This window comes from Crinia signifera, chromosome 9 (assembly GCF_055691185.1).
Source record: "Crinia signifera chromosome 9, ASM5569118v1, whole genome shotgun sequence".
Taxonomy (NCBI): Eukaryota; Metazoa; Chordata; class Amphibia; order Anura; family Myobatrachidae; genus Crinia; species Crinia signifera.
In genome coordinates, this window is record NC_139225.1 from 8032215 (window position 1) to 8054891 (window position 22677).

General features: G+C 44.0%; 1 protein-coding gene across 3 annotated transcripts in view; it reads right to left on the reverse strand.

Moving 5' to 3' along the window:
- Nucleotides 1-22677, reverse strand: part of LOC146037083 (kinesin-like protein KIF14) — a 68934-nt gene that overhangs the window by 12947 nt on the left and 33310 nt on the right. For all 3 annotated transcript variants that reach the window (XM_083160996.1, XM_083160997.1, XM_083160995.1), the window contains 11 exons: nucleotides 21884-22028; nucleotides 19910-19970; nucleotides 19607-19791; nucleotides 14014-14116; nucleotides 12412-12572; nucleotides 11680-11827; nucleotides 9681-9779; nucleotides 8267-8387; nucleotides 6604-6697; nucleotides 3247-3382; nucleotides 2170-2255 (listed from right to left, as the gene is read on the reverse strand). In XM_083160996.1, coding sequence (XP_083017122.1) covers nucleotides 2170-2255; nucleotides 3247-3382; nucleotides 6604-6697; nucleotides 8267-8387; nucleotides 9681-9779; nucleotides 11680-11827; nucleotides 12412-12572; nucleotides 14014-14116; nucleotides 19607-19791; nucleotides 19910-19970; nucleotides 21884-22028 — 1339 coding nt within the window. The remainder of the gene's footprint in view (nucleotides 1-2169; nucleotides 2256-3246; nucleotides 3383-6603; nucleotides 6698-8266; nucleotides 8388-9680; nucleotides 9780-11679; nucleotides 11828-12411; nucleotides 12573-14013; nucleotides 14117-19606; nucleotides 19792-19909; nucleotides 19971-21883; nucleotides 22029-22677) is intronic.

Consider the following 22677-nt stretch of genomic DNA (forward strand, 5'->3'; position numbering starts at 1 on the left):
GGCACTGCTGTATTAAGGGACAAACAAAATGAATAACTTGTGGCCCATTCAGTATGTTGCTATGGGGCCCACAAAGGTCTGTTGACCATTCTTAGGTGTCAACCTAGTCACTAGTAACCATTAGAGGTTGACCTACTGACGATCTAGACTTTGTCCATCATCAATACTGTAACCTGTATAAAATATACATATTTATCCTTGTGATTTAGGTGGTTACTATTGGTTTCCAAATTCTTAAAAACTCATTTATAATCTTTATTTGCACTTTGTGATGTGTTACATTTCTATTGCAGTTTTGGGACATAGAACTGTTTAATTTCATGACTCGATTGATTGATTTTACGTATAAACAATAGTTTTACCCATTAATTAAAAGTCCATCATAAGAATTCAGTCAACATTGACATTTGGTAGGGGGGAACTTTAGGGGATCCCAGTCCCTCCAGGTCAGCCTAATAGCTATTTAAAAATCACCCTGATTTTGAATGAAATAAAGCACAGATTTTAAAACAATAAAAGCACAGATTTTAAAACAATAAAAATACATACAAGAAACATAAGTCTGGATTCACATGTTAATACGAGTAAATGAAAGGTTTCAATACGGTCAGTTGACGAAAGTCAAACACAGACACGGTCACAATAACCTCTAATCTCCCATTCGCAGATTGTCCTCATTGTGCCCTCTATACACTGCCCAAATCACTGGTTAATAGCTTGGTCTGACAGGTGCATTGTGTCACCAGTATCACAAAGACACAGCACTCAAAAGCAGCCTACTGTGCCGGATAACGGGGCATAGACCTGTGATGTTTGTGTTCACTTTGGGTTTTCCAGGAAGTGGCAAAACGACAGAGTCCCAACAACAGGTTTATTCAAGGGCAAAGAGGTTAACAATAAAACCAATCAAAACTAAGGGTGAGATTTAATAGGATGAGAGATTCAAAAAGTGAGAGATTTGGGAAGAAATCTCCAGTTTTTTTAAAGCGGCAATCATTTACACTGCAAAACCAGTTTGATTTTATACATTTTCAGTGATGTAACTACAGCCACGCAGCCCCCGCAGTGTTGGGGAGGTGCTGAGAAGGTGTGTGGGCACCGGGGGGGCTCCACGGCTATAGTTAGCCGCTGCCGTCTGCCCCTGCGTTTCTGTCTTGGGGGTCCCGGCTACTGCTGCTTATAAAAATTAAAAAAAGACATTCGGAAAATGGCTGCCCCCCATACGAAAGACCGTTTTTGAGGATGCTAGAGGAGGCGGCGGCCATTTTCTGAATGTCTTTTTTTATTTTTTATAAGCAGCAGGAGCCAGGAGCCAGGACCCCCAAGGGGTGGGGGGGGGGGGGGGGGGGGCGCGCTGGCAAAATTTAAGATAAGTGGTCATGAAAAGGTTAAACATGCCATAATAAATAAATAGAAGCAGTACTGCACTTTCTAAGCTCCCAATCTCCCACTTCATGGTAAGGCTCCTGTCTCTGCCTCCTGGCAGCTGCTCTCCATTGCGATGTTTGAGGACTCAGATCCACACATACAGTAAATGTGGTAGAAGAAGCTGGTACACTGGGCATGTGCAGCAGCTCTGCCCCCTTACACTGCATGATGTGGTGGCAGTTCTACTGATTATATTACATACCAGGGCTATTGTCATACACACAAAGCCATAAACCATACTACACCAACATACATATCTTCTCTTATCTCAAAATATCATCCAACACGACCTCTGCGTCTCTCATCCACACTCATTACTCGCTCCCATTCCCGACTGCAGGACTTTCTACGGGCTGCACCCACTCTGTGGAATGCCCTCCCAAGCACAATAAGACTCTTCTCCAGTCTCCAAACCTATAAGCGTTCCCTAAAAACTCATCTCTTCAGGCAAGCTTATCAAATTCCAGAACCAGTCATAGAACCTTGCATTCTGGTGGAATCGATGCAATAAAGAATACAGTATCTAACCTTATGTATCAATGCCTATTTCCCTATAGATTGTAAGCTTGCGAGCAGGGCCCTCCTACCTTTTGACTGTCTGTAAATACCCTGTATGTTGTAAAGCGCAACGGAATAAGCTGCGCTATATAAGAAACTGTTAATAAATAAATAATTTAATGCACGTTTAAAGGCGTCCCCGCGTTTGCGTATGGATGTACAGTAATTAAAGACTAGACTTGCCTTTTAGGGGATGGTTGCTTAGACTCCACTTCCCAAGCGTCCGTAGGATCATAAAAAAGGTCATCTCCACTGTTGTCGAAGTAGCCCTGAGGGTATAAGAATCATGTTATCTGCATTGTGCCAACTGCAAATAACAAAACAAGTTAATTAACCTAATTCGGCTGATAATCTACCAATTGCTGCAGCTGTCTGAATAAACTGAGGTTTATAATCACACAGAACAAAATCAAACAGGGTCTGTGACCCGGTACAACAAATCAATCCATTGTGTGTAGAATTTTAAAAGACGTAAGATGTCTATAGAGCAATAAATCATAATGACCATACTGTATAACTACAAACCAGTAAAGTTTAAATCAGCAGTGATTGCTGGGCCATAGCAACCATATTCTATCCATTATCTTCTAGAAGGTGCTAAACAAGTACAATCCGATTGGTTGCCATCCCATCTTTAATACTCCCATCTTTGTAAATTTACCCCCAACTCTTCTGAGATTGGGGGCTCTACCTGGCAGAATCCTGGTGTGCCTCTAACGCAGGTGCCCAACGCAGTGTACTACGGAAGCCGATACAGTAGATATTCTGTAGAACTGCATCCAGGTATCCATACAAGGTTCCCAGCATGCACTCAAAGGCAGGCCCAGCAGTCAGCCCGCTGCTAGAGGTTGGCTGTAAGCCTCAGGAGATAACTGACCTCTCCAACATTCCCTGTCTTTTTTTTTACATTTTCCCTTGTACACTGGGGTCCGTTTCCATTTGCCATCAATAGTCACCTTTAGCCAATGAGCATACAGAGGCAGGATTTTTTATAAATGATACTACATTAAGTTGCCCTAATGCATTTAATTAGGATTGACTCATTCAATGGGAAAAATGTACAGGACCCAGCATTCAATGTATAGTTACATAGTCGTTAAGGCTGAATAAAGACTAACATTTATTTCTATGTATGTTCTATATGTGTTTTTAGGTCTCTATATATATTTAGTAGTAAAGTGTCTCGGCATTTTACATGCTTTAGATTGTTTTTGGTTTTTTATTGATCGCATTGCATGCGTCACCACCTAGCACACTCACTTTATAAAGCTCTCTCATGAGCGCCAGGTTGGCTTCAAATTTCTCAAGACTCCACATCGTGGTTATACCCAGGTGCGTGTTGCAGACTTTGATGTACACCGTTTTCTCCTCACCATTCAGAGCAGGTGGATCATACCTGAAAGACAATTCATCAATATTCAAAATCAGAGAAAATAACCACAAGTATGACCAACAGTTCTTTATTATTATTTTTATTAATATGTACGGGGAGAATATACAAACTCCGCACAGTTAGAGCCATGGTGGGGATAGAACCCATGACCTCAGCGCTGTGAGGCATTAATGCTAACCATTACACCGTCCGTACTGCCCCGTATATATAACACTGCCCCGTGTATATATAACACATGGTGGGGATAGAACCCATTACCTCAGTGCTGTGAGGCAGTAATGCTAACCATTACACCGTCCGTACTGCCCCGTATATATAACACATGGTGGGGATAGAACCCCTGACCTCAGCGCTGTGAGGCAGTAATGATAACCATTACACCGTCCGTACTGCCCCGTATATATATAACACATGGTGGTGATAGAACCCCTGACCTCAGCGCTGTGAGGCAGTAATGATAACCATTACACCGTCCGTACTGCCCCGTATATATATATATATATATATATATATATATATATATATATATAACACATAGTGGGGATAGAACCCATGACCTCAGCGCTGTGAGGCAGTAATGATAACCATTACACCGTCCGTACTGCCCCGTATATATATAACACATGGTGGTGATAGAACCCCTGACCTCAGCGCTGTGAGGCAGTAATGATAACCATTACACCGTCCGTACTGCCCCATATATATATATATATATATATATATATATATATATATATATATATATATATATATATATATATATATATATATATATATATATATATATATATATATAACACATAGTGGGGATAGAACCCATGACCTCAGCGCTGTGAGGCAGTAATGCTAACCATTACACCGTCCGTACTGCCCGTGTATATAACACATGGTGGGGATAGAACCCCTGACCTCAGCGCTGTGAGGCAGGAATGCTAACCATTACACCGTCCGTACTGCCCTAAGTTGAGGAGCTTGTTTGCCCAGGTTACTGTAGAAGCCATTACATCAGCTCCTAAACATAAAGGTATTGGGCAAAAGGTTGGCCAAATCCAGTATCTTAAAAGAAAGGATTTTCTAAGACCTATACAAAATCAGTCTATATTGTTAGCTCCATCAGGGACAAATGCAGTCAGTGATACGCCATTCAACACAATATGCGTGATCTGTTTGAACCCCCCTGTGCAGCTCTGTTAACGTTGGAGTCGTTCTGCCGAACAGGTGTCTTAGTCACAACGTATTAGGACTAGGATGACCCAGGAGTCTGCTGTATAGGTGTGTGACAGCCTGTATACAGAGCAGGACAGAACTTTGGGTACTCTTTACCTAGAAGGGCGCCAGCGATTGAAATCGCGGGCGTCGGGGGTAAAATCGCGGTCATCGCGGGCATCGCGGGTACATAAAAATCTGCTGCCCGCGATGACCGCGATTTTCCCATAGGGAACAATGTTAAAAAGGCTGATTGACCGCGATTTTCATGTAAAATGCCTCAATGCCCGCGATTTTGCCATAGGAATCAATGTTAAATGGGCTACAGAGCCCAAATAGGCACAATTAACCCTTAAATGTCCCCCCAAATTTTTAACGCCACCCCACGATCCACGCCAACCCGAAGCGTGGCGAGCGCAGCGAGCCCGCGAGGGGCGGCGGTACGCGTCCTCCGACCTTTTCATGCCCTACTATCCACGTCGGCGTGGAGTTGAGAATAGAATAGTGTGGCGAGCGCAGCGAGCCACCGAGCCCGGCGAGCGCAGCGAGCCCCGCGAGGGGACGCGGATACCTTCACAGGTAAACGCGTCCCTTCGCGGACTTCACAGGTGTCCGCACGGACACCTGTGAAGCCCGCGAGGGGACGCGTTTACCTGTGAAGGTATCCGCTGCGCTCGCCACGCTTCGGGCTCGGTGGCTCGCTGCGCTCGCCACACTATTCTATTCTCAACTCCACGCCGACGTGGATAGTAGGGCATGAAAAGGTCGGAGGACGCGTACCGCCGCCCCTCGCGGGCTCGCTGCACTCGCCACGCTTCGGGTTGGCGTGGATCCTGGGGTGGCAGTAAAATTTGGGGGGACATTTAAGGGTTAATTGTGCCTATTTGGGCTCTGTAGCCCATTTAACATTGATTCCTATGGCCAAATCGGGTCCATTGAGGCATTTAACAGTAAAATCGCGTCGGTCGGGCCATTTAACATTGATTCCTATGGGAAATCGGGTGCATCGCGTCGCGGGCATCGCGGGTACATTTATGGCCAGCCGCGACGCGACCGACGCGATTTCCATGTTTAACATGGGTTTCAATGGGAAATCGCGGGCATCGCGTCGGTCGCGTCGCGGCCAGACATAAATGTACCCGCGATCACCACGACGGGCGCCCTTCTAGGTAAAGAGTACCGAACTTTGAAATAACGTCATGGCAGCTGCATTGTAACACTTTGTATACAGATTCGGAGACTCCATCACATAGGCCGCGTGTTCGGTCGGATGGCCAATGTTTTGTGTTTGCGCATGTGCAGAGGCGTTTCTGCGCATGTGCGAACACGGCGTGAGTTTCGTGCAGAAAACGATCAGTCGGAACAATCTGAGCAGGGGGTGGAGAGGGGCGTGAAGGGATGTTTGGGCTCATTACCATATACGTACGCCAAGCGTTTCATGGGCGCTCCCATGAAAACGCTGGGCGTACGTACGGTAATGCGGCTGTGACGCACGTGTGGCGGGCAGACAGCTGACATAGCTGGATGCCAGCTGACTGCCCACATCCCTGCTTTCGCACGGAGAAGTGTCAGAGTGGTCTGGAGCACTCGGAGCGGTCTGACCTCTTGGTCCATCATTCGATGGTCGGCAACCACCGGAGAATGGGGGAGGTTCCCACACATCCACTCAGTCCATTCGCTTTGCGTCTTACCGCAGTCGGACGATGTGAGCGATCCGTACAGTAGGCAGGGCTAAGAACACTCGGTGCCCGTCTGAAATATGCATAGGTTCGATTTAACCAGAATAAGGCTCATAAAGAAGATGGATTTTGGAAGAAAAACAACATAAACTTGATGCTAGCAGTGTCTCCTGGGACCTGCACAACTGCAGCCAAGTAGTAGGACACACCTGTACACTGTCTTGGTGTAGCACAAAGTCAAAGATCTGTGTTGGGGTCTACCAGCTATGTCAGATTAAAGGACAATTTTAGGCATATTTAGGGGGAATTGCAAGGAATAAAAAGGCGCATTCATCTCACCTGGAAAACATGGTCTGTTTGTTCAAACTTCTACTGATAGAATTTGCTTCTTGCAAACTGATGGAAAGTTGCAGAGACTTCCATTGCTCCTGTTCTGAAGATAAATTGAGATTTAGAAGAAATTTTGGTACATGTGAGTTATCCGGACGCCCGATTTCAAAATCGGGTCGGATCGGGCACATCGCATCGCATCGCATGCGACCATCGGATGCGATGCGATGCGATGCGATGACCCGATTTTTCCATAGGAATCAATGTTAAAATGGACTGAGTCCATTTTAACATGGAATTCAATGGGAAAAAGGGGTCCTTTTCATACCCCTACTATCCAAGTGGGCATGGAGTTGGATATAAACCTGTGGCGAGCGTAGCGAGCCACCGAGCCCGAAGCGTGGCGAGCGTAGCGAGCCCCGCGAGGGGACACGGAATACCGTCCCCTCGCGGGGCTCGCTTCGCTCGCCACGCTTCGGGCTCGGTGGCTCGCTACGCTCGCCACAGGTTTATATCCAACTCCATGCCCACTTGGATAGTAGGGGTATGAAAAGGACCCCTTTTTCCATAGGAATCATTTTAACATTGATTCCTATGGAAAAATCGGGTCATCGCATCCGATGGTCGCATGCGATGCGATGCGATGCGATATCGCATCGCATCGCATCTGATTGTATGCCTTAACTTAAGGCATACAATCAAAAAATCGGGCGTCCAGATAACTCACAAGTACCGAAATTTTTCCTGCGCACGACAAGGTCAGTAGCATGAAATGTGCAATCACAACTCGCAAAGGCAAATTCCTTCTCTAATGGACAAAACCATGTGCACTGCAGTTGGGGCAGATGTAACAGGTGCAGAGAGAATTACATTTAGGTGTTTTATTGTTTCTGTGCAGGGAAATAAATGACTGATTTATTTTTACACTGCAATATAGATCTCACTTTGAAGTAAAACTCCACCTAAATCTAATTCTCTCTGCTCAAGTTACATCTGAACCACCTGCAGTGCACATGGTTTTGTCCATTTGAGAAGGAATTTGCCTTTGCGAGTGAACCAGAATAACCCCCAAACCAGCGGCGTAACTATAGCACCGCAGGCCCCTGCCACCGCGGGGGGGCGCTGTGCATGTGGGGGCGCCGGGGGCTGCGGTGCTATAGTTACACCCCCCCCCCCCCCAATCCCCCGCAGACTTACCTATCTCGCTGGTCCCGGCGGCTCCGTTCTTTTGCTGAGGACCACCACAAAACGGCCGCCCGCATATAGCACACAGTTCTCTGAAACTGTCTGCTGTATGGGGGCGGCCATTTTATCGTGGTCCTCAGCAGAAGAAGAAAGGAGCCGCCGGGACCAGTGCGATAGGTAAGGCTGCAGGGGATTGGGGGGGGGGGGTTTGCATGGGCGGCGGTGGATTGGGGGTGCTTGGTGGGGTGGCGGCGGGGGGGGGGGGGGCGCCCAAAACTTAGTTACGCCACTGCCCCAAACAATGTAGGGCCATTGCATTGCTCTAGTCTGGCATCGAACCCATTCCATTTCTTACTAATTTCTAGTATACTACTTGTAGTGGGCTGCTCTTCTTTAAATATTTGGCAAGACTGTTTCAGCGGTATACCTTCCTTCGCATTCCCGATTACAGATTGGCATACCGATACCTTTTACCCATATCACTTACTTTCTGCCGATATGCTTCTTTTTCCACTTTGATGTATTTTTTCCATCTGTCTAGAGAGATTGCTCTTCTCCAATTCCAGCCCTTGTATGAGTTTACCGTGGGAATTACCCTTTTCACAGATCTGCAAAATTCAGATTATGGGATACTCCGTATTAGATTCAATAGGTTACAATTGGATTGCCCCTTTTAGGCATATTTATCTATTTTATAGATTCCATTGCTCCTATGGGAAATCCACCAGGACAGTTCTCTCTGTATAGAACTCACAAAGATCTCGAACTTTCGCCTGTGTATTTTCCTTCTACATTCTTCCGTATAGATCTGTCCCTTTAGCCACACAAACAAGTGTCCGGAATACATTTTATATAGATACCACTAGGAAGCTTGCCCAGAGAACCAGGGGTCTAAGTACTGTATCAACCCATTTGGTCAGCTGTTTGGACAAATCAGACAGCGACACTCAACGAACAGAAAATCATCTTCATACCATACGTAAAACTTTAGAAATGGGTTCCAATAAGTACAGATTTACATACTTCTAAAAGACTTATGGCCCACAAAAAGAAAAAAAGAAAAAACATTAACTAATTCAATATCAGTGACATGGGCATCCACCTGTCATAATAACCAATCCGTGAACAATGGTTTTTAAAGGGGTATTGTACTGGGATGCAGTCAAAATCCCGACATTTAAAATCCCAATATTTAAAATCCCGACAAGGTCAAAATCCTGACATATAGAATGTACAGCTGAAACAGTCAACATGACTGTCGGTCGAGAGGTTGCAAGGTCGACATGGGTTTTTTCACTGTTTTTTGACCCGACAGGCAAAATTTCATGCCCTACCATCCACTAGGGCGTGGTGGGAGAATAAAATAATGTGCCTGAAGCATAACAAGCGATGCGAGGGGCTTTGGTTCACTTCTGTGTCCATGTCGACTGTGTCGATATTCGGGTAAAAAAAAAAAAAAAAGTGAAAAAACCCATGTCGACCTGTACATTCTATATGTTGGTATTTTGACCTTGTCGGGATTTTAAATGTCGGGATTTTGACCCATTCAGGATTTCATACCGAATCCATTGTACTATAGTGACATCTTATACATACAGTAAGGTTGTATAAAGTTATTATTGTAGACAGAGTCCACAAGAACAGGCGACTGGGTTGACTAAATAAAGGACCACTGACCCGAAAAGCAAGACAAACCTAGTGCGATCAAAAGCAATAACAAAGTAGTAACATTCTTCTAACCCGTTACAAATAAACACTAGAACAATTCTGGCATTACTGAGTAATCCTATTGCAGGTTTAAACATACAGTTACTGTAGTATTTCATAGTAAATCCCAAATAATGGAACAGACTTGGTTTCAGTGGCAGAAAATTGGATATAGCCGAAGTATATGTACAGACCTGGCTAGATGAGCCTGCCGGCGGTAGATGTCCCCTGTTACTTGTGGCTTTGTCCTTCTGGCATCTTCTCAGGCTGTTCCTCTTCGCTTGTTCTTCTTCCTGCTCATGAACACAGTACATACCGTAACATGTTTACATAATGACTTACGCACAAATGGTGCCTGCATCTTCGTAAAACCATCAGCTCCAGATGTGAGCGTTTATAATCCAGATTAAGTTATAATACTTTTAAAACTACAGAGATGTCACATGTGCAGTATGTAGATATGTGCTGTAAAATGATAGCATTCATAGTAGGTTCTAAATTATAAGAAAGGGTAAACCAGTCCAGATTGACTATGTCCAATAGGAAGCTCTAAATTTAAAAAGAGTACTCATTGGAAATGGTTACAGAAATCCTTTGAGAAAATAAAGGGGTTGCAGCACAGTTCAAAATTCAGATACAGAAGAAACCAACTGCCACCAACTGTCATTCCATACTGACTCCCTGGCAGTTGGTGTGGATCCCCCATTTCAGTTTTGTACTGTGCTGAAGCCCCGCCTCTCGAGCAGTCATTCATTAGTTTTGTTTCATTGGACTGTGACACCATACACTTGAATGTAGTTTACTTGCGTCTCTTTTAAACACAATATATACTTTGTGTTAAATCATCTATGGCTAAACACACACACCAAGGCCCTTATTCTGGTTCACTCGCAAAGGCCAATTCCTTCTCAAATGGACAAAACCATGTGCACTGCAGGGGGGCAGATGTAACATGTGCAGAGAGATTTAGATTTGGGTGAGATATTTTGTTTCTGTGCAGGGTAAATACTGATTGCTTTATTTTTACACTGCAATATAGATCTCACTTTGAAGTTAAACCCCACCCAAATCTAATCCTCTCTGCATATATAACATCGGGATGCGGTCATCTGTCAGAATGAACTTAGGTCTACAGTCATTAGGTCGACCCCACTAGGTCGACTGGCAGGAAGGTCGACATGGGCCAAGGTCGACATGACTTAAGGTCGAATTTGCATAAAGGTCGACATGAGGAAGGTCGACTGGTCATAAGGTCGACATGGGTTTTTCACTGTTTTTTGAGCCGACATGTGCCGACAGGCGGTATTTCATGCCCTACCATCCACTAGGGCGTGGTGGGAGAATAAAATAGTGTGCCGAGCGCAGCGAGGCACCGTGCCCGAAGCATTGCGAGTGAAGCGAGCGATGCGAGGGTCCGATTCTCATTGCCAACTGTGTCCATGTCGACACTCGGATCAAAAAACAGTGAAAAACCCATGTCGACCTTATGACCAGTTGACCTTCCTCATGTCGACCTTTATGCAAATTCGACCTTAAGTCATGTCGACCTTCCTGCCAGTCGACCTAGTGGGGTCGACCTAATGACTGTAGACCTAAGTTCATTCTGACAGATGTACCGCTTCCGTAACATCTGCCCCACCTGCAGTGCACATGGTTTTGTCCATTTTAGAGGAAATTTGCCTTTGCGAGTAAACCAGAATAAGGACCTAGGAATGTATCCCATTTAAAAGTCAAACCACTAACACAGCGGTTCTCAAACCCCAAAGTGGTTCTGGATTTCTCAGTTCAACCTGATATAGTCAGGATTCCCTGCAACATCCCTGGATGGTGGCGCGAGCATCCCCCACCACCAATCACCCATCTGTATTCCAAAGAAAAATATGCAGACACTACAGCCTTCTCGGTCTGATGCCAAAAAGCCTTAAATACATCAACATAAAAATTGTAAGATTTATATGGCAATATTGAAGCAGAATTTGAAGTCTTCCATTCAAAAAGTACAATATTTATGAGTGCAAAGCAAGGAGTTGTTGGAATACACAGCAGCCACATCTCTGTGGCCGCCACTGGTCACTAAGATAAAAAATAGGGGATCCTCACCTATTTAAATTTTGGACAGTGCAGCAGCCGCCATTTTGATGACCAGCTACAGTTTACCCAACCGCATAGTAGCACATAAACCTATTCACCAACCTGATTCCTCTCCAGCTGTTTGATCTGATTCTCGTACAGCTTCTTCTGTTCAATCAGCTCCAACTGAGCCAATGCTTTAGCGGCCTGAAGCTCCTGAATCATTTCCATCTGTGTCTGCAGCCTTGCATCTTCAATCTCACTTTCAATCCTGAAACGTAATATACATTGATAACCGATGCTGTGGCATCGCCCCAGCTACGTCCCAGTAACAAAGGTAGGAATGAGAGCCCTGGTCCTCAATGTCTTATTACAAAGTGCTAGGACTTGTGTTAAGAGCTAATTGGATAGCTGCTCAACTCAGCTGGTAGGAGAAATTTAAACCACCAAAAAGCACCAGCCAAGGAGGTGGGATGGGGTGCCTGAATCTCAACAAAAAACTATTTTTTGGGGGGTGGTCAGGGAGATCAATTATAATCCCCCAATTAGCCAGGGAACATCCACTCTTGAATCTCATTTATCCATTTCATTCCATAAAAAAAAAAAAAACAATAGTCTTGGTCCATTTACAACAGGCATGTCTAACCTGTGGCCATCCAGCTGTTAAACTACACATCCCAGCATGCCTTGCCATAGATTTAGCATTACCTTATAGCATAATGGTAGTAAGGCATGATGGGACTTGTAGTTTCATAACAGCTGGAGGGTCACAGGTTGGAAAGGTCTGGTTTACACCTTGTGTACAAGGTATCCTGAAACTGCAACATTTTCCGGAGTGGTTTTTAAGAACAGTACCTCTGCTTCTGGGCATCGATAAGCTCATTTTTGGCAAACTCATAGTCTTTAAGCCTTTCTTGGCCTGCACCAGCTACAGATCGAGAACGGCGATTGCTCTGAACCTCAGTGGGATTGTTGAATCGAAAGAAATGATTTCCACCAAGAATTACAGAATCACCCTAAAAAAAAAACCACAATGCATCAGTCCACTTCTGAAGTAATGTTTAACTTACTGTAACAAAAAATTTAATTGGAATAAAAAAAATATATAAAAACGCCTCTGAGTTTCTAGTATTCATTACGAAATATTGTGCATGTTTGGGTTTTTAATTCTGCACATGTTGGGGATGGCTTGAAACAGGGCTAAAGGCCCATACACACTGGGCGACTGAGCTGAAAGCCACTCAAAACAGCCTGTTTGAGCGGCTTTCAGCTCAAAGCCGCCCAGTGTGTATGGCCCTGGTGATGAGCAGTGATCACTGCTGCGCGCTCCCGCAACATCGCCGGGAAAGCCGCTCATCTGCTGGTGTATGCACTGAGCGGCTTTCCCCGCAGCGATGATTGACATCATCGCTGTCCATACACGCTGGGCATAGTCGCCCCGTGTGTATGGACCTTTAAAGTGGTCCTGAAGAGGTGAGAGAACTCATTTCCCTCTGCCACCTAAATATACCCCCCTTTCCTCCCCTTATTTGGGGCTAACAATTACCTACGCATCAGCAGACCGCAGTAGAATATGAATGCAAGACAGAAGACTTCATTGCTGATTATTTATTGCATAATGAAGCGATCAGTTTCCTAGTAGAATACCACAAACACCCCTTTGTAGTTTTGTGCCAAATATCAGTATTAATGACAGATTTAGTTTGCTAGTCACGCACCACTGCCTACTGTGCTACCTACGCATTTCACCATTTCATAGAATCAGAATCAACTTTATTACCCAATATTATACCCCTTTTAGACATACTACTCGGGAATTACCCGGCATTTTGACTGCTGGGTCATTTTCCCGGGTGCAGCCTGCACCCTTTCATACATACGCCAAGATCCCAGGTTTTTGCAAATTGTTAGTGTCTACCCAGCATAGGAGCGCTGAAGAGAGTAAAAAAAAAAAAAAAAGTGTGAGTGAGGGACACCTGTAAGAAAAGTGAAGTTTTAAGGTAAGGCACAAAACGTGTTGGAGACCAGCCCTGAGCATCTATACCAAGCCGCTCTCTGGCCACGACTTCTAAGCAGACTGCCCTTAACAGGCTGAGTAATACCGCTTTGTAGGGTAAGACAGGGAAAGTGTTTGGCCAGGGACTATACTTTCTCCAAAAAGGAGTGTAAACATGGTCCATTATTTACCAAACTTTTCTTTTTTCCACTCTTTTATTTTTATTTTTTTATTTATTATTTTTTACTCTATTCAGCTCTTCTTATATTTGTATATTTTAAAACCCCTTCGCTAAAGAGCTGCTCATATCACACCAATGCGGAACATACACATATTCAAAGTACTGAACCTCCTTTTTACAAACCAAAAAAAAAAATAAAAAAAAAAAAAAAAAAAAAAAAAAAACTTTAAAAAAATTAGGCCTCAGCACTATAAAATATTAAAGATAATCAAGTTCTTACCTGATGGAGAGAGACAGGTTCCTGAATTAGGTTTCCATTAACAAACGTCCTTGCACCGGGCACTGGAGCTAGAGTCACATTGCCGCATTCATTATTGAAGACGCTGCAAAAGAACAATAGGACGAATAAATGTAAATTGGGGATTAGGTTATAAACAAGGATTTTAAAATCCTTTATCCCCAATCCAGATTAAATTTTTATTTCATTTTAACCCCTTCCCGCCGCAGCCTGTTTTTGCCTTCCTGACAGAGCCCTTTTTTTCAAATCTGACATGTATCACTTAAGTGGGGATAACTTTTTTTTGCTTTTACTTATCCCAGTGATTTTGAGACTGTTTTCTCGTGACACATTGTACTTCAAGTTAGTGGTAAATTTGGGTCGATACAGTCTGTTTTTTTGTGAAAAATACCAAAATGTCGTAAAAAAATTGAAAATTTAGCAATTTTTAAAATGTTACATTTTCTGCTTGTGAGACAAATAATCATACCACTCAAAATAGTTAATAACTAACATAGACCATATGTATACTTTATGTTTCCATCATTATTTTAACCTCCTTTTAAATTTTTTGGACACTAGGAGGCTTAAAATATGAATAGCAAATTCTAAAATTTTCAAGAAAATTTCAAACACTGATTTTTTTAGGGACCAGTTCAGTTCTGATGTGACTTTGAGGGACTTGTATGTGAGACACCCCCATAAATGATGCCATTTCAAAAACTGCACCCCTCACAGTATTCAAAACAGCATTTTGGAAGTTTGTTAACCCTTTAGGTGTTTCACAGGAATTAAAACAAAGTGTAGGTGAAATTTCAAAATTTCATTTTTTTTGCAGATTTTCTATTTTAATACATTTTTCTAAGGAACACAGTAGATTTTACTATAGAAATGTGACTAAAAATTGATTCCCCCAATTCTTTTGTTTTCATAAATATCCTTTATGTGGCCCTAGTGTGCACGTTGACCAAACCACAGGCTTCATAATAGAAGGAGCACCTACTTGATTTTGGAGCCTCCTTTTTATGAGATTATTTTTTAGGCACCATGTAGGTTTCTAGGCACCATAAGATGCTAAAAGTTAGGAACCCCCCCACAAGTGACCCCATTTTGCAAACTACACCCCTCAGGGAATTCATCTAGGGGTATAGTGTACATTTCAAACCCCCAGGGGTTTCACCAATTGTGGTACAACTGGGCTGTGAAAATGAAAAATTACATTTTTTACACAAAAATGCAGTTCTGGCTCAAAATTTTTCATTTTCACAAGGAATGAAGGAGACAAAGCACCCCAAAATCTGTGCCCCAATTTCTCCCGAGTACGGCAATGCCTCACATGTGACCAAAAAATACCATTTGGGTGCATGGCAGGACTCAGAAGTGAAGGAGTGATATTTGGATTTTGCAGCACAGATTCTGGTGGAATGTTGGTGGGTGCTATGTCGCATTAGCAAGACCCCCGAAGCACCAATACAGTGGAACCCCCCCAACAAGTGACCCCATTTTGCAAACTACACCCCTCAGGGAATTTAACTAGGGGTATAGTGTACATTTCAAACCCCCAGGGGTTTCACCAATTGTGGTACAACTGGGCAGTGAAAATGAAAAATTAAATTTTTTACACAAAAATGCAGTTCTGGCTCAAAATTTTTCATTTTCACAAGGAATGAAGGAGACAAAGCACCCCAAAATCTGTGCCCCAATTTCTCCCAAATACGGCAATGCCTCACATGTGACCAAAAAATACCATTTGGGTGCATGGCAGGACTCAGAAGGGAAGGAGTGATATTTGGATTTTGCAGCACAGATTCTGGTGGAATGTTGGTGGGTGCTATGTCACATTAGCAAGACCACCAAAGCACCAATACAGTGAAACCTCCCCACAAGTGACCCCATTTTGCAAACTACACCCCTCAGGGAATTCATCTAGGGGTATAGTGTACATTTCAAACCCCCAGGGGTTTCACCAATTTTGATACAACTGGGCTGTGCAAATGAAAAATTACATTTTTTTACACAAAAATGCAGTTCTGGCTCAAAATTTTTCATTTTCATAAGGTATGAAGGAGAAAAAGCACCCCAAAATCTGTGCCTCAATTTCTCCCGAGTATGGCAATGCCTCATATGTGACCAAAAAATACCAGTTGGGTGCATGGCAGGACTCAGAAGGGAAGGAGTGATTTTTGGATTTTGCAGCTCAGATTCTGGTGGAATGAATGGTGGGTGCTATGTGGCATTAGCAAGACCCCCGAAGCACGGTGAAATGATGAACCTAATAATCCATAGATGTGTGGTATATTTTAAAACACTCCTTTATACATAGGCCGGGTTTGTCGGGGCAAGTTTCACAGTGGAAAATAGTATCCTTTCTTATTCCCTTTTTATAGCAAACTTTGCACCTTTTTTGTGTCCTGCCCTTTTTTGCAGTGGAGGGGATTTCGTTAGGAAAATGCTGCCCTGGTACAATACGGGGGCCAGTACTAGAAGTACTGGGGCCCTCTGCCTGCTGGTTCCCAAATATTAGGCCCTTTATGACTTCCTCTTGAAAGTGCATAAATGTCCCCCTCTGGCTGGCAGAACGGAATAGCACGTAAGCGTTATACAGTGCCATCTGGATGATATACACGGCCAGCTTCTTGTACCAGATTTTTGTTGTCCGCAGGGCACTGTACGGCTTCAGTACCTGATCTGAAAGATCCACTCCGCCCATGTACTTATTGTAATCTAGGATACAATTAGGTTTTGAGGTGTGGGTACTGGTACCTCGTACAGGGACGGAGGTGGTACTGTCTCCATGAATTGTTGTCAGTATAAGGACATCCCTCTTGTCCTTATATTTGACCAACAACATATTTTCGGTGGATTGTGCCCTGCTTTCACCCCTTCTCAGTACTTGGGCAATGTGCGTTTTTGGGAGGCCTCTTTGGTTCTTGCGCACAGTACCGCAAGCTGCTGTACCTCTTGAACCAAGGGCCTTAAACAGGGGGATGCTAGTGTAAAAGTTATCCACATAGAGGTGATAACCTTTATCCAGGAAGGGGTGCACTAAATCCCAGACAATTTTTCCACTACACCTACGAGGGAGGGGGGGCATTCTGGCGGTTCAATTCTTGAATCCTTCCCTTCATATACCCTAAACCTGTGGGTGTACCCTGAGGTGCTTTCACACATTTTATACATTTTTATGCCATACCTTGCCCTCTTACTGGGAAGGTACTGGCGGAATTTAACCCTTCCTTTAAAATGTATAAGGGACTCGTCGATACAAATAAATTTTTCAGGGATGTACATCTCTGCAAATTTGGCACTGAAATGATCAATGACCGACCTGACTTTGAATAGCCGGTCAAAGGTGGATCATCTCTGGGTGGGCACTGTGCATTATCGGTGTAATGTAAAAATTTAAGGATTGTCTCAAAACGAGTCCGAGTCATGGCCATACGGTAAAGTGGGGTGCTGTACAGAACATCTGTACTCCAATATTGCCTAATTTCTGGCTTTTTTACTATGCCCATATGTAACACCAGACCCCAAAACGTCATCATCTCTACTGCATCTACAGGGGTACACCTAGCAAATGAGGACGTGGGGTTTTGAGCAATAAACTGCTGGGCATATAAATTACTTTGGTCCACCATTAAATTTATAAAATCAGAGAAAAATAATTTGAAAAAGTCAATTTCTCTGAGACCTGTTGAACCAAATTGGATTCCTGGGATGGCCAAAAACTCAGGAACCTGGGGCTCAAAATTGTCTGGTGGTGGGGTCCATACGGGATCAATCATTTGGGGGGGGGGGTCTCAGCTGCTCTACGGGGGCGTCTTTGAGGGGGTCCCTCATCACTAGAGGAGGAAGATGAGGTGAAGACGAATCCTTCAAATTCCCCGCTTGCATCACTGGCTGTGTCAGAGTCAAAGGCAAGCATGGCATATGCCTCCTCCGCTGAATACATTCTTCTGGATGATTGGGATGACATTTGGGATGCCATTTTTATTTTTGTGTTTCTGTAAGTGTAATGTTTCAACATGTGTATAGTGTAGGGGGGGTACAAACTTTATTTCAACACGGGGGGTATGTAGTGTGTAGTGTGTATGTAGTGCAGAAAAAAAAATACTTTATACAGGAATTTGATCCCAATAAAAAAAAAAAAAAAATTAGATCAACCCTGTGGCAAAAATGCTGATCTGTGATGTACGTCACTCAGCAACTTCAAGGCAGCTTTTGGTACAACCTTGAAGGGGTTAAAAAAAAAAAAAAAAAAAAAAAGGTCCTGCGCCAAAAATTGAGCACAGATGTTGGTCAGTAACGTCAGTCACTGAACAGCGCTCAAAGGCAACAAGAATTTGATCCCAAAAAAAAAAAAAAAATAGATCAACCCTGTGCCGAAAATGCTGATCAGTGATGTACGTCACTGATCAGCGCTCAGCGGCCACAGGACACCCACAAAAGCAACGTGGGTGTAAAAACAAAACCCCACTGCACTCTCCAAAAAAAAAAAAACAATTTAAAAAAACTGCAGAAAAAAAATTATATCAACCCTGTGCCAAAAATGCTGTTCAGTGATGTACGTCACTGATCAGCGCTCAGCGGCCACAGGACACCCACAAAAGCAACGTGGGTGTAAAAACAAAACCCCACTGCACTCTCCAAAAAAAAAAACTGCAGATCAGTGATGCAACACTGATTAGCAGTGAGGGGCAGCAGGCACACAACTGTGGGTGCAACCTGACAGGGTATATATAAAAAAAAAAAAACCCTGCACCCCCAAAAAGTTGCTGATCAGTTAATTTATACTGATCAGCACAAAAGGGGGGGCAGCAGACACAAAATATAGCACTCTATGACACTCTATGACACTCTATGACACTCTATGACACTCTATGACACTCTATGACACTCTATGACACTGCAGCAGCAGCACACAGGAAGTCACAAGATCTAGGAAGCATCCAGCTGCTGGCAGCACGCTACCAGCGATGATCAGGTAAGTATCAGGCAAGGATCAGGTCAGTATATCACGACAGATTGGCACGGTGACCGCTCTGCACGCAATTCCAGACCGGAATGGCGTCTGCAGCGCAGTCACCGTTAGTTTAAATCACGCGCCATGGCTGTGATTGGTCCGACGGACCAATCACAGCCTTGGGGGCAGGTGGGGTGAGGTGTGGTCATCACCGGTGACCCCCTCACGCCCCCTCACACCCGGCGGTGATTGATCCCTGTGTTACCGAGCGTCTGATTCGCCGGTAACACAGGAAAACGCTGCGATTGGCTGTTCACATTGAACAGCCAATCGCAGCGATCGCCGATGGGGGGGAGGCATCGCCGCCCCCCCTGGGCATGCTGGGACATGTCTGCTGTCAGGGACAGCAGACATGTTTAAACTGTCACCGCGTCTATAGACGCGGTGACAGTTTAAAGTCATGACGTATATATACGTCATGTGTCGGGAAGTACATCCCGGCCATGATGTATATATACGTCAAATGTCGGGAAAGGGTTAAAGCTTTTGTCCCCTTACAACAACCAGAACTACAATAGAATTATACAGAACATGTAAAACCAGTAACCAAATGAAGTGCATTGCTCTACGTACCAGTGGTCTATGGCTATGAGGGCTCCGGTTAGTTGGATCTCATGCTCCGAGCCTGGGGTCTGCTTCCCCACTTTAGTCTGACCCTCCTTTATTAGGTAAATTAGCACTTCAGACAGCTGCGGGTCCTCGTTTAGATTGACTAGATTGGGACATTTGTTGTCAACTTTAAAGCAGACACCAGCTCTCTGGGAACAAAGCAAGAGAAATTAAATTATTGAACAGAAGGAACCCCCAAATACTAGAGACATTCTCGCTAATTTAGATTCAGTATGTACAGTTTACACAGGGGTTAAAAAAACATACCTGTAACTCCGTTACTGCATCAATTTCCTGTTGTTGGGCAAGGAGTTTTTCCTCCCAAGATCTGAAATCAGTTGGGAAAACAGAAATTGCAAAAAGGAAAGAAATCGGATTCTGCCATTCAATGTAATCCATTGGTACCAATACAGCCAGAATCCAGTCAATGTTCTGTACTCAACCCCCCATGTTACTTTTGACAGGTTTCCACACAAGGTTGTATTTTTTAAAGTTCCTTGCAAAACCTCCAGAACATATACAGCTGCAGGAACACCCGGGCTACAGCTTTGTGATGGTTCCTATTGGTCACATTTTCCATCAATTATTAAAGTGGGTTTTACTTAGCTATGCTACACCGCATGAAACGTTTATTTCTATCTCCGCCAGGTCTGCCGCAGCGATGTCTATGTAAGCTCTAGTGACCGTCAATTACCATCAGACACGCAAATGGTATGGCCTTTATTGTGGAAAAAGTATTTGTGCTTGGATGTAACTAAAGAAACCTGTATATGATTACACGGTCACCGTCCGTAAGCTTCTCCTTCTCAACAAGTTACTCCCCAGGGTAGTCAATTTGGAGGTGGAATTTGGTCCTGAGACACTGGTGATGCATAAGCAAACCCCCACCCCTCCCCTCAATTTTGCCACACTAGGCGTGATTGAGGAATTCAATTTTCGAAAAAAAATTTTTTACTTTGAATGCATTGTATATCATTCCCAATAAAGAACTATTGGGCCATGTGGAGGCAAAGTTAAATGCTTACAAAGGATTTCATGGACACAGAGCTGTATTTCTAGAACATGATTGGCATGGGATTAACCCCTTGTGTGGTATGCCTTGAAATTTTCCGGGCTCAGCTGCGCTGCTGCAGCGGGCTGTCCCGGAAAATCTCTGGGCATACTGCTAATATAGAATAGGTGCGCACGACTGGCTCAGCACCTCTAGAGCCCCCCCCCCCCCATCACCTTTGTTCCGGTGTACACCATAGCTCCCCTGACCCAGCCACCATGGCGAAAGCAGTGACGTCAGCAGCAGGCTCAGGCATGTTCGGCGCAGCTTGGGGGGACTAGGGAGCGCTCAGGCACCCGAGTCCTCCCGAGCCGCCACGAACATCCCCAAGCCTGCCACCGACATCACTGCTGAATGCAAAAGGTGGCTAAGGCAGCGAGGGCAGGGAAGCTCCGAAGTACAAACGCCAGATCGAAAGAGGGGGGGGGGGAATTCCAACGTCCTGTGGTGGGTTTTGCTGGGGCAGGACAAACCTGCCCTGGTAGGTTTGTCCTGCCCCAGCAGAACCCATCACTCAAGGGGTTAAATGACCCTAGTTTTGGGTGTCCAGTATCGCACAATATTTTAGAGACTTGTTAACCATTAATAGTGATTTCAGGTGTAGAACACATGGTGAATTTATAAAAGGTTCAAAAAGAATATGGGTGTTTTAAGGCGTTATTCGCCCTTTATATAAATCGGGTTACTACATGCAATAACCATTGTTGGGGGGACCCTGTGGATGAAATAGTCAGGTCATACAATAACAGGCAGTGTGCGTGTGAGAAGGCTCGGTGAGGGGTGAAGTAATACTGTGCAGCTTAGGTATATAATACATGATGGGAACCGCCCACAGCAAGAGAAGTAGTACTGTGCCGCTCACAATATATAATAAACTAGGCCCCGCCCCTGCTTCACACATCACCGTTATTAGAAGAAATGTACCCGTGTGAAGCAGGTGCGGGTTGCTAGAATCTTATAAGAGCAGCTTTTTAAACAGTAAAGACATCAGTTTAAGGTTATACAAAGACGAAAAGGTGAAAAGAAATGTTCACTTAGAAAAGCTTTTATGACCTCAAATTATTTCAAAATTAGGTTTTAAATGAACAAAGTCAGTTTTCTTTAAATAATTTTTGCTACAGTCCTGACGCCTACTGTATGTAATTGTCCCTTTCAGTTACAAAAACATCCAAAGTATCAATACTGCTTACTTCTGGGTTTCCATCAGCTTCCTTTCCTGGGACAGTAGTTCCCTCAAACTACAAATCTCCTGCAAACTGGACTCATACATAGCCTGGTCGACGCCTTGTACACTCTGCTGGGTGGCCTTCAGCTTCGCAATCTCACACTTTAGCTCTGAAAATAAAAAGGAGAATATCTATCTATCTATCTATCTATCTATCTATCTATCTATACTCATGGCCAACATTGAATATCATAGGGGTTGCTCCTTTAAGGTGACACAGAATGTCCCAATCATATAGCAAGGTAGGGTATGGTTAATCCAATAAAGGCACTCAGTCTCGTCATGAAGTTTTAATATTGGTACATTACCAGTCAATTCACATGTAGGTCTACGTTTCGTCCACTAGGTGGCCTTTCTCAAGACAGGTAGTCGTCCTCACAGCTCAAGAGTCAGGAGGACTGAGCTGTGAGAACGTCTACTGTCTGTCTGTCTTGAGAAAGGCCACCTAGTGGCCGAAACGTAGACCTACATGTGAATTGACTGGTAAAGTACCAATATTAAAACTTCATGACGAGACTGAGTGCCCTTATTGGATTAACCATATCCTACACCAGGGGTTCCCAATCTTTTTAGAATCACGGCACCCTATAGTAGCAGAATTTTTCCACGGCACCCCTAGGCCCCCCCAAAAATATATAAAATGAAGTAGATTGTGTTTATATGTGTTTCTTAGGTTCAGTTATGTGGTAAAAGGCAGGATTTGCTTCTGATTGTACATATTTTATGATTGGCAGCCACCATCACTGGTTTTGTCCACAA